Genomic DNA, 17769 nt, shown 5'->3' with positions numbered 1-17769 from the left:
TTATTAATTTATGATCGCGTGCACAGTTAATTTAATTCATTAATTAAAAATTAAAGAAATAATTATAGATATCTGTTACGTGTATTATAAATTTTGAATAAAAATTCGTTTTTGAAATTTGAATATTTGAATAATTAAAGATTTATGTATGGATACTTTTTTTCTTATGCAAAAAGATAAAAATCGAAAAAAGTACTTTTTATTGTGAATTTTCCAATAGTATAATATCCGAGAAATAAAACTATTTCAATAATAATATGGAAATATACTATGATTCATTGTCACTAAAAAATTCAGCTACGTACAAATTATCTAGTATACAAAGAAATCTGATAAGAAAAATAATTCTAATAGAAAAATTCCTGCGCGACCAAACGAAAGTAGTGCAACTAAGAGAAGTAATAGAAGAAAATATTTACAATAAACATACAACAAAAAACAAATATATTTATTACATTTTGAAACATTAAAAATTACGTATCGAATTATCAAAATTTTTAAAAGACATAAATCGAGGAGAATCTTAAAACATATTAATTAATGGAACAAAAAAAAAAAGAAAGAAAATTAAAAACAACTAAATATTTAACGAGATATTAAAAAAATTTGACGAAAATTTACGTTAATTAGAACAAAAATATAATATGTAAAATTTAAATCTCTTCTCGTTAAAAACACGTACGATGTTCTAAAATTTTACGAGCTGTGTTGAATATAATCCAAAACATACTCGTGTTTCGTCTTGCGTGAACTAAATGTGATGTCATCCTCTAAATAAAAAACAAAGAAAAAAGAATGAAAAAAAAAGAGGAAAAAAATGAAAAGGAAAAATAATATAGCACACAAAGTTACAAAGGAAAAAATGATATAATATATCGTTTTAAATATGCAAATGCTATCGAACATTTTACTAGATTCTCATAAATGAAATTGCTGAATAGAAATCAAACGATAATTCTGTTAGAAATTCTCGATAGAGAATTAGAAATAAATCGATAAAAAGGGGATAGCGTCTCGCCATATTCTCCGCGTGTACCGTTGGGATTTAATAGGTATTACATGCGATTCAGACTTAATTCGATAAAACTGATAGTCAGCCCACTTGCATCCCTATCGATGAGCAAGAGAAATAAAAATGCGAGGGAGGAAACAATGAGGAACGATTTTGTCTCCACGCAAGGACACAAGCAAACTCTGTATTTAGATTAATTCCCTGTTTCTTTCATTTTTTTTTTTTTCCCTTTTTCCTTCGTGATATTCCCGCAGCGTACCTGACATTCCTATCTATATCCACCTATTTCTATTAGAAATGTAAATGCGGTAATTTCGCGAGGTAATTACTGAGCAGGGCTTGAAAGTAATGCCTTTGAACGAAGGGGACTACTATGGTACCCACTACCCACTGTGTTACCCTGAAATTACTGGATGACGCCTGAGAGCACCTTCGTTTCTGTTTCCTGAATTAACGTTTCAGCTTTAGTCGAACCGGTTTATCTATTTTTTTTTTCTTTTTTTTTACTCTTTTTCTATTATTTTTTTTTCCTACGATACGAATATTTTTCTAATTTTTATCTCTTCTCCTCAAATTACTTATGATCATTTTTTTTTTTTAATGTAAAAATGCAATGGAATCTTTACAGTATTTAAAGATACATGTTATTCAATATTACTAACCCAATCATGTTTTATTAATCAAATAATTATAAACTTTTCTGCTTTTGTTCTCAATACACGACATAAAAATATAAATCTACATAGATATAAAGTTAAGAGAATCAGTTTTTTCTATATAAATATGAATTTTATATCACTTCCTATATAATGATATATATCCCACTATCTCGTCAAATTTTATCATATATATTTATCAAAGTCATTTCGAGATCATCTTCATTTATATTCGATATTACATCATACCTGTCTTGTTCCTTCTATAATAACTAGAGTTAGATAGACTCAAAGATACAATGTCAGATCATTAAACCTCAAAAACGAGATGAGATAATAATCCTTTGTACCATTACGTACATTCAAAGTAATTATAAACTCATCACATCAAAAAATATCGAATAGCAAATCATTGGAGCATACTATGATCAGTCCATCATGTTCCTCGATATAACATAGCATTGGCGGAGATGAACGTTACTTGTAACATGTCTTCCAATATAAAGATCGGTATATTACCCCTTTTTTTTTTTTTGATACCTAATGATCCTCCTCCTATATAATTTGCTGAAATTTTCTAAATACATACCAGTCACTTCACATTGACAGAAGAGTAAAAAGATAATGGCACATGTTATTTAGAAGAAAATGCAGATAATGTCTTTGAATTTGCCGAAAAAAATTCGTTAATGGCACATTGTAATTCTCGTGATGCTATAAAATCTCTAAAATGAATACTTCTTTCTCGTGTATCTAAAAATAGCAATGATATTTTATGTGAATAACGCCCTGACTTCACCTTGTATAAGAATACATTATTTTATATCGAAAATCAGAGGTTTTCAACGATCGAACAGTCAATTATTCCAATCAAAAAGAATATCGAGATAAAAAGTAGTATAATCAACGATTCATCATCAACTAATCACGGAAGTGACGAGTAATTCTTTCGATTCTTGTTAAACACGTATTTTATATACCAATATAAGACCAAAAACGGGATATAACCTACTATAATAATACGTCTTGGACAATTAGGAGTGATTTAAGAGAGCAGATTCATTGTTAAGAAATATCACGTGAATTGTAATTATATCATTGCATTTTATGTGTCTTCAGGAAAAAAGTCGATAAAAAAATGTAATAGCGAACGTATATAAATACTTTCTTTTTTTGATTAAAAAAAAAAAAAAAACAATTTCCAACAATTCCTTTAAATAAATTTTAAATATTTTTAAGATACTTTATCACAAATAAAAAATATTTATATTTTAAGAAAGAAGAGCTTTCGAATCTAAAAGAGCTTTTCTCCATTCTTATATCTACGAGTCATTTGAAAATAAAAGAGGTGCGAGTTGCTTTCAAAAATTATTTCTCATAATCATTTGGATAATTTTTCTTAACGCAGTGTGTCTCTATTTGCGAAAAATAATCTCGAATTTTTTATTTTCAAACGGAGTTATAATTTTAGAAAAAGTAGAAAAGTATGCGACATTAAAATATAACTATCTACTTCTGAAACATTCTAGATACCTAAAGAATTTTCATATTTACATTTTTTGTCGCTATTTCCAAAATTACGAAAGAAACACGATTAACACTTTTGTTCATTCGAAAGCTTGATTCTTAGAGAGATAATATTCAAAGAGATACACGAGAAAATATTCACATTTCCTTTAATCGCTCAAGCACGATTTAAATACAAATATCTACTTTCACGATTAATCACGATTAAAAAATATTCGTGTTATTCTTATTTACACAATCGAGAACAAAGAAGATAACCGTGAACGAAAAAAATGTGAAAGCTTGCACCAACTATTGAAGAAGAATGTAAAAAGGTACGTGCAATTTCACAATGGTGAACGAGGAGGAAATCACTGAGGGCTTCACCAAGGGAATCGATATTGTGCCGGGACGTGAGAAATCCAAACGACTGGCGCCCTACTGCCGCGAAATTGAGTCCATTATCGCTCTGGCCAGGTACCCTCCAATACCATCGATATTCGTTTAACGCATCGTTTCCCTGCCAGGAAGGGTGACAAACAAGGGTCCTACCGAGAAATATAAAATTTAAGAAGCGAGGTCACCAGGCGAAAAAACGAGAAAGAGACCCGTCGAAACCGCCATGAAGAATCGTGGAATAGAGAGAGGGAAGAAGGAAATGGATGATAACCCATGGCTTTCAATTCTACCACATCTGTAAGAAACTCTTTTTCCACCTTTATTTTCTCTCTTTCTCCCTTTCTCTCTCTTTTTCTCTTTCCCTTCATCTCTCCTTTGTTAAAAAAAAAAAAAAAAAAAAAAAAAAAAAAAAACAGAGAAGTAAAGGTACTTCTATGATTAAGGGAAAAACTTTATTCATGAATTCCATCGCATCTATTATACCCGCTCGAATAAAATCTATCCGCGAACGATTCCGCGTTCTACGGGGCGAACGATTCGTTTCCAGTGAAAATATTGAAATTCCAGTAATTGCGCCAGCTTTTCCACCAGCGGACGGACTTTGAATAATCGAAGGGAGGAAAATGTTACGTATTTTCTCGGTCGTCACCATAATAAGAAGGTATCGAATAAAAGAAGCTATAATTTACGAACGAGGGGACGGTTACATATTCGACTCGAGTGGAGCATCCTCTCGGAGTGGACGGGGGACAAGAAACTGGCTCGCCGCGTAAAGAAATTAATCAAGAGTTTCTGTACAGGGGGGATAACTGTGCGCGAGAAACATTGTAGATTGGCGAGACGAGGAGCAAAGGCGAATAAACATCGGGTGCGGCCAAGTTCTCGCACCTTTCATCGTGAATAACCGAGAGTGGCCGGCTACGCCTCGAATCCTTCAAGAGTTCGCGTGTTTTCTCGTAAGTTTACGCACCATTGGCCGCCAATCTTTAGAATGAAACTGCCGCATCTGAGTGGATTCTCAACGCGACTTGTTTCGAGAACAAGACGGGAAGAAAAAAATGTTTCGTGAAAAAAAAGAAGAAGAAGAAGAAGAAGAAGAAGAAGAAGAAGAAGAAAGAAAGAAAGAGGAAAAAATAGAAGCTTCTCGAAGGGGAGAGGAACGAGAGAAAGACCTCCAAGAGGATGAAATACCCGTATATAACAGTCACGATCCGAGGGCGACGAATAATCACATTTAACATGTCCAACGATACGCGAACAATACACCGACCGTCCTTCATACGGATATATTACACATTGTATTCCATTGGCAACGGCCATGCTATAAACGGCGATATTACCGCATAGCAAGCAACCTGAAACCTTACAATGCAACTTAGAAACGTGGTATCAAGTATGTCATGGAATTGTAAAGTCACGTTATCGCCCAATCTAACTTTGCTCGGATACACTCGTGTGGTTTGTTACACGCGTACATATTGGTGATGAGTACACTAGTGTGATTGCGAATTTTGTATTAAATCGTTAACTAAATTCTATGCGTTCTATGGAATATTTAGTTTGATTTCGTTCTAATTTCCGTTTAATTTAAACGATTCCTATCAATTTTGATTAACTTTTTCTTATTATTTTAGCAAAATTTAATTGGATTTTAATTCGAAGAATATAATAGTTGTCGATTTGAATTTTCGTATATTACTTTTTCAGATACTGTATTGGATATTAAGATAAATAATAATTGATTGAAAATCCTAACTAATAAATTAAAAGAGATTTAAAGATTCAAGATTATTATATTTATACATGGAATGAAAGAATGTAAAAAAGACAATAGTAACAATAATTTTTTTCCCCCACTTAAAACCACCTTATAAACTTCAAACAGTTATCAGAAGCTATTCTATACCACAATACATCATCGATATAAATATTGACGATATGACCAAAATAATAAAATATAACTGCTACAATACAATCAGTGCTCGAGATTGAACGCAATTGATATTCAAATAAAAACCACATACCACGCAATCTTTCATCCGAATAGAAGAAACGTATTCCGTACGTGTGAGAAAAAAAGATCATTCTACTGATGACTTTTCTTCCCCTTTCAACGAGATCTCACGAGAGAGGTCTCAAAGAGCAGAAAAGAAGACAGTATCACGAAGAAGATAACCGCGAAACTTACAGTTCCTTCCCAATATAAAGAATTGACGTCGAACAAAACTAGGACAAACTTTAGATGAGGGGGAATATCGACATCATGGACGAGAGGGGACAATATTATTCTCTCGTGAAAGATTATGGAAGGTATTCGCCAAGAAGGTATTCCAACGCGACAAGAATGACAATTGAAGGTCCTCGAATGATTTCATGGAACAATTTTGTCGAAATGGTTTTTGCGAATCGTCATCAACTTTATGATTCCCCGCCAACAGATTTACGCGGACGTAAATAGCGTAATAGGTCATTTGGGAAAAGTGATAAATTTCATATTCTAGTGCTTCATTTCTGCAGATTCACTAGCCAGACCGTCTCATTTTCGAATAACCCTGTAATTTAATGGACAATCTCCTAGACGTCTCTTTATGCACTTTTTAGGACACGAAGCTAATCATATTTTCATAGAGTGATTCTCATTATTACGCTTTCTTGCTGCTTTCTAATATCTCCTTTTTTTTTTGTCTTTTCTCGATTTTCAGCGTGATATGATGATACGACGATAAATATTTATAATTGATATACTGTCGTTTCATTCTAAACTTTAATGTGATACGATATAACCTGATAATGATATCATTGTTAATGTAATGGAATTTTAAGTTTCTTCGAATGGAACATCGTACTCCCTGTATTCATGGACACGAATATGCTACTAGAATTAATTAATATTTGAATTTCAAAGAAACGATATTCGATATTAATGTATATTCGAATAATGGTTTATGATACATCCATCGAATTAGAATCATATTAAATTCTCAATATTTTTCCATTTGTTTAATGAAATTGATAGGACATCGAATAAATTAAATAAATTTCTTTAATTAATATATTATACTTTGATTATTTTTTAATATCAAAAACTTTTAATACATATAATAAAATATTAGCCAACAAAATAAGAATTAATGAGTTAATGAAAGTAAAAATAAAATATATATTTTTCTTTTGTTTGTATTCTTTTAATAATTTAATCACAACATGGTATATAAAATTTTATGATTCTAATTCGATAGATGAAAAAAATATTTGAATAAAGAAATCCCTCTGTTTTATATTCCATTAGTTTTATACGGTAATCTACTTTCTTGCAAGATCAATTACGCGCAAAATAAGTTTTCCACTTACCTTTAATCGGAAGTCACTGACAGTCCATACTCGGCTGGCGTAGTCATTCGATGCTCCAAGGATCAATGTTCCTGTAGAATCGAAATCGACGCACATCACTCCAGCATTGCTACCAACGAGAATACCTTTGCTCTCTGAAGCACCTGAAACAAAATAAATTTAAATTTGTTAATAAAAAAACAATCGATTTATCTTATTACTTATTCACATTAATTTATCTTTATCTATATCATTTATATTCCTTTCTCTATTATTCTTAAAATAATCTCCATTTTGCAATTAATTTCTTTAAACTATATCTTAAAATCAACTAAATTACGTGTTTATATTAATTTAGATTATAAAAAATATGACAATCGTTTAAAAAAGAGATAGTTAAGATCACGAAACAATTAAAATTAAAACAATTAAAAATGAAATAAAAAGAATTGACGTTTAAAAATGTCAAGAGAGATTGAATACCAGAGAAAATCCACGAATGAGACGAGTTAAGCGGATATAATCTGAATAATAAAGATAGATGTTTCATCCAATTTGCAACATAGCGCGGAGATTACATTCAAGCACCATAAAGCATGTGTGGGTCATTCGAATATAGCAAGGAAAACGTAGCAGACAGAACTTTAATAAACTTCTCGGTGTTAGTCGGCTGTACATTGCAAGAAACCTGTTGATTCGTTAACATACTTCATTCACCAGAAAGAAAAGAGGTCTTCAAGAGCACATCGCGATATATTTTATCTGACGCATCATTTTTCTATTCCTATTCATCTTCCTATTCTTCTGGCGTTCTAGGTATCGAATGATCTTAATATATCTTGTTTCATAGAAGATAAAAAAGCATAAAGTATCGATAAACTTGGTAATAAAATTTGATAAAATTCTCTATAAAATAAATTTCAATTCCTTAATGAAATTGCTTATCGTAATAGCTCATAGCAGACTATTCGATGTATCCCTTCAATTCTCTTTTCACGATCTTCACGAAAAGGAAGTCTTTGAAGCACGTATTCATGAACAAAAGATGGTAACAAAGTTTTAATTGCTCCATTATAGCAAGTTTTAATGAAATTTTAAAGTAACTGTGTATCGCTTGATTGGCCTACGTAGTCTCGTTCAATTAAGAAAATTTTGTATTTGATATTGGATTAACTTTAAGTACTGTACAATAGGTCACGCGTCATACAATCAATTATTTAAATTTTAAATTTCACATTAGCACTTCAATGCGATAAAATATTTCTGCTATTTAACATTATACGTTTAATCCTTGAACCCTTATGACATTGAACGTATAAACTCCTGTGAGACTCGTGTAACTGAAACGAGAGTGGTGTAATAATTTACGCGATCTATTGGAGCTCGTTACAAATTTGAATAATGGCAAGATCGGTAAATAGATTATACACATGGGGACCTCGATGCTCGCGCGTAATATTTCCGTACCAGAAACCGTTCGAGGAATCGTTTATTTTGATTAATCACTCGTATATGTATCACACGAGATTCGCGACGAATATTTAAATCGTAGGCGAAAACGTTTTCGATAATAATACGATTTTGTTTCGTTTAATCACCTTTTGAGATATTCCAAAGCTTCACCTTCCTGTCAGCACCACCGGTGGCAAGCATCCTCTCGACGGGAGACCATTTTACGGCATAAACTTCTCCGTCGTGTGCAGTCTGCAAGGGTTATTAAACACTTGACGTATAAATTTTGAAAAGTTTATGGGCATGCATGAGGCAGTAATTAATATAACAAGAGTATCGAAGTAAAATTATATTGTTCGTTCGAATTATAACGAAGTGATCGAATACAGAATAGTTTGATGGAAATCTCTTGAAGTTTTTTTATATTAAAAATTTTAAAATAAAAAAAAAATTTTTTTAAATTTACATATTAAATTTTGTGAAGACACAAGAAAATAATCGATTACTAAACATAAAATATAATTCGAAAATGCTGAAAAATTAAAAAAAATATTTCAAAATTAAAAGAATTGTGATATAATAATCTGATATAATATTGTGATATAACGTTGATTTTAATTAAAAAAAAATTAGTATCTGTACTATATGCTACTCTTTTTAAAAGCTTCAAAAATTAAAATTAATAAAAATTATATAAAAAATTAATATAAAATATATGAAATAAATAGAATCGTAATATCGTAATAAATAATGAATAAAAAGATGTTGTAATATGAAAAATGATATTATCATACTGATATTATATAATACTTTGAATATTGAAATGAATTTATATATACTTTGCAATTTTCATGCATAAAACGCGCATTCTATGTTGTGCATGATCATGATAATATATTCGATGTAAAATGGTTTAATGCTGTAAATATATTGCTAAATACAGGACATTAAATTTCGATGCTATGTGCAATAGATAAATTATACTAAGCTAAAACTAAATGCGAAATGGTTTAAAAATTCATATGATTTTTATTAGAATAAATTTATATTAATATACTATCACTTGCGTTATACACTACAAGGCCTCATTTAAAATCGTAATATAAATGGTATTAAATTAGAGCATATAGGTACATGGTATGTCTATACAAAATATTTTTAATATCCATATAATTATCCCGTTTTAAACAATATAATAATATTTAAATAATATTTTCCACCATTTAATATATTATCTAATCTATTGACATATTTGTAAACACAGAAGAATATACTTAACTTAAATAACGTGATATTGTATTACTATATTTAACTTGATATACTATAAATAATACGTTTTTCTTACATATGTATATACTCAATTAGAATATAATAAAGAATAGACTTTACGTGATCGTAAATATCGCTACTATAGTAAATAATAGTACAATAACATTAATATTCTAGTAACATAACATGCATAAGTGAGAAATACAAGAACTATAAATAGTAATAATATAGTATTCAACGATTATATATATTATGTATATATATTCCCATTAAACAATTTATTATTATAAACACAACGAACTAACTTAAACCAAACGATGTTACCTGATACCTAGTTAGTTTAACGAATTAATATATTCTTTCTATAAAATTACACTATGTATAGAGAAAACTTACACTTATTTGTGTAAAAAATTTATATAAATACATACTATATCATTCCTACACTTGAAAAATAAACTCTTTTACAGTTAATTTGACACTTCATCTTGAAAATATTAATGTCTGTACTTATAAAAAGTATTAAAAATAGTATATTTATTCTTCGTTAATCTCTAGATACATAATATGTGGAGAAATTGATACTGTATAAGATATGTGAATATATTACATTAAACGAAAACGAATGTTGTATATGCATATTGACATATCCATATGTCAATATTCCATTAATAAAATTTATAATATTAATTTAGCTATCGTTAAAATAAAAAAATAACCTTCTTAAATGAATTTTAAATCTTCCAAAAAAATAAATTTAACACATTTGTAATACAAATAACTTTTTTTTAATAAAATATATATATATTTCGTTATATCTTTTAAAAGTAATTTTGTAAATATTCAATTTATAACTAGCACATATTAAAATAACTTTTGACATATCACATAGATCTAATTCTATTTGATATTTGAAGATCGTTAAAAATCGGATATTTTTAATCATTGCATGAAATTAATAATATTAATGCTGAAGTGAAAAATAAAATGTTTGTGTAATTGTTCGTGATACAAATTTCCAAATATCAAGCGTCGAGATTGCATTCAACAATTTCTTATTTCGTCATACAAAACATGCATTTTCGTGTTACAACGAATTAATAAACATTTTGTACTAAAATTTCCACAGTAATATAGCGTAATATAAATTATTTTATAAATTAAAGTTTTGTCAACGTACAAACGTGACGGATACTTTCGTCGGTACCGCAGTAGGAAGACCAGCGATTCCTTCTTTTAAACTCGATCTATCAGGACTAACTGGTCGTGTGTCACGTGCAGCATCTTCTAATTCTTTTTGAACCTTTGCTTGCCTTTTTCTGAAAAATATCACATAAACATATCCACAATTTGATAAAAATCAAATAATCATCAGAGAGAACAATATGCTGTATATAAATACCCAAAAGTATCGGAATGCCCTTTCTCTTTGATCATCACATTGTTATGTTTCATGCACAAAACAAAACAATTAGTAATATCAGTGTTTCGATGATGTTATTCTTTTGTATTAGTTATTATTCTAAACATTTATTATATCTTATCTGTTCACATTAGTTCAATTATATTTATAATCATTATGTTTACTTATTTGTTCCGTAAAGTAAACATTTTTAAGCAATTATTATTTAATTTTTTTTTTTATTATTTTTAAATTCACTCATTTATTTTACTTTCTTATATTAATTCGTTATATGATAATACATTATTTTTAATATTCATGGACACAAAAGCACAAACAAAATGAAGGATATGATCATATGGTACGATCAGCTTCCTTTAATAAATGACCCAAAGCTGTAGTTGAGCAGTAAGCATAATTTCTGTCACGTCACTTGCACAAACTTACCCAAATTTTGATATGGTATGCATCAAAAAGGCTGTCGGACTGGAAAAACTCTCACTGAAAATAAAATGTCAAGCATTGTGAAGTGCTAATGTAAAGTGCTACGATGATGACATCTTGTTCTGCGAAAAGCTCAATATTTTGCATATAATTTCAATAAATGAAAATGATTTGTAAATCTTTATACTTAACTTAAATATTATTTTCAATAACTTCCCGTAATTTTAAAAAATCTTGAATTATCATTTATTATGATAAATGAAAAAACACAGAACACTATATTGGAAAGAATTATATCAATAAAATATAAAATAATTTACATTTCGGCATATTATATATATTTTAAATATTAAACGATTAATTTTATGATAAATAATTTTTTCAATTGCATAAATATAATTTGATAAGATTTTTGTTTTTAAAATGAAGAAATTTAATAATCGCGAATTATAAAAATTGCGACATATTAAATTTTAAAAATAAAATCTTAAATATTAAGAAAAATTATATATAATATATTTTGTTTTTTTTTTAATCTTTTTTTTAAATCCTTCACGATAATATGAATTTTGTATTTATAATTTTGTATAATTTTAATTTCATTAAAAAAAATTCTCTTACATCTAATAAATAACATTATAGGATGTAAAAAAATAAAATTTTTAGTAAAAGTAAATGTATATGCACTCTTGAAAAGTGATAAAAAATAATAATATATTAAAAAGATATGTGCATGATAATGGAATATGAATTATCAAATTGTTATATATTATTCAATAACAAAATATTCTTAAATTAGTATACAATATCATCATGCGAAACGAAATTAATATCTAAAATTTCGTGCATGTAGCATTTGTAAAATATAAGCTATCAAGCATAATTATTAAAAAAAAAAAAAAATTTAATATCTATTTAAATTATTATTATTATTATTATTATTATTATTATTATTTTCAGTAAATCACAATGTATTATATGTGTAAATTTAATATAATTAATTTGTTATCAATATCAATTAATAAACATATATTATAACTAAATCTTAAATTTATTATTATTATTATGTTAATTATATTAACTATAATAAAAATAAATTTATTTATACACATAAATAAAAATAAAATACAAAAGAATTATTTTCATATTTTTATCGATATATTAATTGTAAAAATGTAAAAATTATGCAAAAATTAATATTAAATTGCAAATAATTAAAACTAATTGCTACAAAAGCTTTGAAATTATTATTTTATATAATTTATAATTGTGAAAGTTTTTGCCGACAGATGGTATAGAAGCATAACTAATGATCTGACCGATCACTAGATATATATTATCATAGATATATATTACAACTGTTATTAAAAAATATGAGAATAAATCTTAAGACACGACAAAATAAATGTAACAAAAATGATTCTTGATGCAAATTCATTAATTTATATCTCTCTATATGACAAGAATTTTGTTTTTAAAAATGAAAATATAACAAACAAAGCAAACATAACAAACATAACAAATATATTTCAATTAATTTAATTTTTTTATAACATAATCTGTATTATATAATATTAAAGAACATATTATGAAAAATTTAAAATCCAAATGGAATGAAAATTATTTAAATGCATAAAAATTTAAAAAATTAATCAAGCATGTGAAAATAAATTATAATATCAACAAAAATCATAAAATAAAATAAAGCATTAAGACAGAAAAAAAAACCTAATTTACAAAGAATACATAGTAACAAAAGATAAAGAATAAGATTGAAATATATTTGGTAAGATACTACTTTTGCATAAAAGCACAAAGAAAAGAAATTCATTTTTTAAGAAAAAAAACATAACTGAGAGAAGCTATTTACAGCAATATATGTTACAATTATATTACATTTAAATAAAAGCCATTTTCTCTATTTAATAATACTATAAAATAAATAAGAAAATAAATATAAATCTTTATATGAGATATTTTTTTAATAACTTAATAAGAAATTAATAAATAGAAAAAAAATAATTAATATAAACAAAAAGCTAATAAAATAAAAATAATTATTGTACTCACTTCAAAAAGTTGTCATTTTCTTCATTCACTTTTTCTGCATCTCGAGTTTTGTATTTAATCAAACGTTCTATTAATTGACGATTTTCTTCCTATTAAATATTAGAAAATATTAATATTTATAAATTTAAATATATATTATAATAAATATAAAATGCATAATTTATTGCATTATTAAAAGATAATAATATTATATATATATATATATATATATATTATAATAAATACTGTATAATATTGTAATAAATACCTGTGTTTTTCTAAGCTTTTCTTCTAAAGATGCAAAAGCAAGTTGCAAAGCTTGATGCTCATCTTTTAACATTTGATTAATGCTTTCCAATTCCTTCTCTTTGTTAAGGCATTTAGATATTTCTAAACGTAAATTTGTATTAAGCTCTATACTTTCTGCAAGACTGTAAATTTATTAAATATAATTTATTTCTAATAGATTAAAAAAATATTCAATTCTATAGTAATAATGTAATAAATACATACTTTGTTTCCTTAACTTGAAGTTCTTTTATCATTTCTTGTAATTTATTATTGAGATCTACTATTTGTTGTGTATGTTCTCCTTTTCTTTTATGTAATGTTGCTAATTCTTCTGCTTGCTTTAGAAGTCGAGCTTCAAGATCAGCATTTACACTTAAACCAGGAGTCCCACTTGCTGCTTCACGACGTAGAGTTTCATTTGCTATAGTTAGCTGAATATTTTCTCCACGTAATGTATTTGCACTTTCAAACAATCTATTATCTATGAATACAAAATAGTGTTAGATATATTCCTCTTCATAAAATAACTTATTTATACTTCAATTTAGATTATAAACATATTAGGATATAAGGTTAAAATATAAATAATAACAATAACTTACTGTTATATCACTTAAATTAATAGAACTAATTATATTGATAACAATAACAAATGAAATCTTACGTAAACTAATAAGATCTGCAAAACAATATGTTTGTCTCTTGTTCCTTTCTTGTAATTGAAAAATTAAATCTTTTCTCCACTTATTATCTTCTCTAGAAAGTAATGATACACCTGGTTCACTCGCGGCCATTTTCAATGCATGAAATATCGTTAATATTGTTGCAATTTAAATTATTTATCTTTTTTTATCAAAGTCGTATAAAAATCATTTGACAGAAGAACAGTTGATAGATATTTTGACAACCTTCAACATATACTATATCACCACAAAAAATATATTTTAGATCAATAAACTTTCATTCGAATATTAATCACTATTAATATCGAAAAATGTCGTACTAATCACATGACATTCAGATTTACCACGAATATTTTTAATTATGAAAATAGCTATTCTAACCTAAGTATACCAAACACTACACTGCTACCCTGAAATTGCCGGTTATTCAAAATGTCGATTTATTCTGTTTGCGAGAGTTCAATATATAAATACAAATTCAATTAAGTCGATAACAGATGATAAAATTCTTTCAAATAACCTCTCTTTGATGATTAATTACATCAGAGATAAATATCATAGATAAATTAATACAAAATTGAATTTTTTACCCATAAATTAAAATGAAATGTATTCAAATGTGAAAAAAATAAATTAGTATGCAGCAGATGATGAAACAGTTTTCTATACTATTTTGATCAACCGATAAGTACGAAATATTTATCCAAATTTGATATATGTATGTATTCTACGCGTTTTTATTAAAAATATAAGAAATTTAATTTCTAAAAAACGATTATTTTACTAAAATTATAAATATTTATTTTAAAACAAATTATAAGACTACACTTACATATGTAAATTATATTTTTCACATTAGCTATAAATAACATATATTTGAGATAATGTTATCTTTAAACACGATATAAAATTCACTTTTAAATTTTAAATAACTTTCTATTTTCGTGCATTTTTTACTTTAACGATTATTTATTTGCATATATACAATGCATATATTTTAATAGGTGATGACAATAATTAAAGATGAAATAAAGAAGTAAATATTTTTTCGTTTATATTTTCCACGTTCAAGAAATTCTTTTATAATGAAATACGAAAAGAAAAAGAAACGAAGATGTTACAAAAAGAAAATGAATAAAAATTTAGTTAATCCATTGAAAATAATTAATAGGTTTAAATTTTTTCTTGAATTACATTTTTATAACAAAAACAAATTGATTGATTTTTAAACATAGAAAATAATTGAAAAACAAAGCAAAAATATATATATATAATTGAATTTTATATTACTCAATTTTAGAAATCAAATAAATAAAAATAATCAAATAAACAAAAAACATAAAAACACTCATGTCAGTATTCGACGTCAACCGTTCCTAAAGCAATATATATTTTATGCTATACTTAATACTGACTTGCATATGAATCGAGGAGTAGCAGCGGCAAATGTAAGTAATATATATTCTTTATTTAATCAATATTTTATGTATTTTAAAAAATATATAAAACACTCTCCTGAAGTATACTTATAATAATTTTATAATATTATTTGATGAATCATATTTAAATTATATTTACTATATCATTATATTCTTAACTATTTAATTTTAGATCGCAAAATGTTTGATGTTTCTTCATAATATATTGGACTCCGATCAAGTGAAAAGCCAATATATTGATACTTGGATGAAAACTGGGTATGGCACATATTACTTAATTTTAATAATTTTTAATTTAATTATACTATAGCACTTTTTGTTTAATTCTGTATACATTTAGAAAATAAAAAATTTAGAAAATAAAAAATTTAAAAAATTAAACAAAAATTAATATAAATTAAATATAATTCATTTAATCAATTATGTGAAAACAGACAAAGAATAATAGTCCTAAAAGGATACGATCATAAACATTTGAAATACCTCGAAGATGAATTAAAATTTATAGCAATTCAAACATACGCGGTCCGTCACTTCTGGAATCGCAACCAAGCAATCATTGCGTTAGCAGTTTTTGGATTAAAAGAAGATATAGAAGAAATTTTTGAAGGAATGTCATACTTACGATAATAAAAATATATAACACTTTTAAAACTAATAAGTTTATTAAATAATTTTATTAAAAATTTATAACTCAATAAAAAAAAAGCTTAAATAAAAATAAAAAAAAAGCTTAAATAAAAATAAAAAATTTAATAAGCTATAAAATTATATATCATCATATAATATTAAGAAGTTCTAATCTAAAAAAATCTATTAATATTGAAAAGTATAACTCTTTTTCTTTAATTTTAATATTTTGATATCTCTAATTACATGCTATAAATAAAGACAAATGAAAAAATAAAAAATAACAAAACAGAAAAAATAAATACATGAAAATTAGCGCCACATAAATAATTTAAGAGATCAAACATTTATAGACAAGAAAATCAAATAAAATAAAAATACAAATTCGAATTAATCACTAACGCCATCTCTTAAACTCTACACATCATTCTACAAGCACGATAATGTAATGTAAGAATTGGAGTTTAACGCCATCTGCTGAATAATACTAAAAGAATAATCCTAATATTCAACAAATGATGATAATTCTCAATATCACTTACAAATTATCATGCTCTTAAAGAAATGTAGTTGATCCTTCAGAAACGACAGTAATTACAACGCTACCTTTTTCTCCTATTATTTAGTTTTTTTACCGATATTAGTTAAAACTACGATACTCCACAAATAACACTGAATTTAAAATTTCCTTCAAAAATTCATTTCAAAATCTTTTTAACGATTTGTTATACCTATCTACAGAAAAATTTCAACAAAAAAAAAAAGAGAAATATAAATATCTTTTATTTTTTTTTCATTAATTCTATATCAATTTAAGAAATAAAATAAAATCAAATCAAATAAATATATCTAATTAACATCAAGATTACAAAACATTCAATCATTAATGATTTTACAAACCAAGTAACAAAAGAAATTTTAAGAAAAATTTACGCTGAACTTGCAAAATAAAAATTAAATTGTACAAAGAAGTAAATAAAAGAATCAAAATTGATCAGCAACGCCATCTCTCGAATGTCAAGAACACTTCTTCAAAAGAAAGATAAAGTAGAGTAAGAATCGCACTGCAGTGCCATCTATCGAATGATTCCAAATGAATATCTAGATACTATTCTATACGCGGCAGTTATCATCAATTGCTAAGTTATTCTGTTATTAAAGAGATGTAGCGAGTTCTCCAGAGATGGCGACGTTGATCAATTCTAAC

General features: G+C 26.4%; 2 protein-coding genes across 3 annotated transcripts in view; one reads left to right on the top strand and one right to left on the bottom strand.

Annotated features, from left to right (window-relative positions):
* The window catches only part of LOC122713166 (autophagy-related protein 16-1), a 552150-nt gene extending 537247 nt beyond the window's left edge, over positions 1-14903 (bottom strand). The window contains exons 1-8 of one of the 2 annotated variants that reach the window (XM_043933368.1): positions 14475-14903; positions 14033-14291; positions 13788-13950; positions 13541-13629; positions 11474-11527; positions 10805-10943; positions 8502-8607; positions 6925-7067 (exon numbers count right to left, since the gene is read on the bottom strand). In XM_043933368.1, the coding sequence (XP_043789303.1) occupies positions 6925-7067; positions 8502-8607; positions 10805-10943; positions 11474-11527; positions 13541-13629; positions 13788-13950; positions 14033-14291; positions 14475-14604 (1083 nt within the window). In that variant the 5' untranslated portion in view covers positions 14605-14903. The remainder of the gene's footprint in view (positions 1-6924; positions 7068-8501; positions 8608-10804; positions 10944-11473; positions 11528-13540; positions 13630-13787; positions 13951-14032; positions 14292-14474) is intronic. The other variant, XM_043933369.1, reaches the window with a different exon arrangement.
* A 675-nt stretch (positions 14904-15578) lies between these two features.
* Positions 15579-16562, top strand: LOC122713164. Its single transcript, XM_043933366.1, has 4 exons — positions 15579-15664; positions 15851-15941; positions 16105-16190; positions 16367-16562. The coding sequence occupies exons 1-4, from the start codon at positions 15579-15581 to the stop codon at positions 16560-16562; spliced, it is 459 nt and encodes a 152-aa protein (XP_043789301.1).
* The last annotated feature ends 1207 nt before the right edge of the window (positions 16563-17769 follow it).

This window comes from Apis laboriosa, unplaced genomic scaffold, assembly GCF_014066325.1.
Source record: "Apis laboriosa isolate Shangri-la unplaced genomic scaffold, ASM1406632v1 scaffold231_cov149, whole genome shotgun sequence".
Classification (NCBI taxonomy): Eukaryota; Metazoa; Arthropoda; class Insecta; order Hymenoptera; family Apidae; genus Apis; species Apis laboriosa.
The sequence above is the reverse complement of the archived record's forward strand: the minus strand, read 5'-3'. Positions and strand labels throughout refer to the sequence as shown.

Coding starts and splice junctions, on each gene's coding strand:
- LOC122713164 (XM_043933366.1), top strand. CDS start 15,579: ATGAAATACGAAAAGAAAAAGAAACGAAGATGTTACAAAAAGAAAATG. Junction 15,665..15,850: donor CCATTGAAAATAATTAATAG/GTTTAAATTTTT, acceptor CACTCATGTCAG/TATTCGACGTCAACCGTTCC. Junction 15,942..16,104: donor GAGGAGTAGCAGCGGCAAAT/GTAAGTAATATA, acceptor ATTTAATTTTAG/ATCGCAAAATGTTTGATGTT.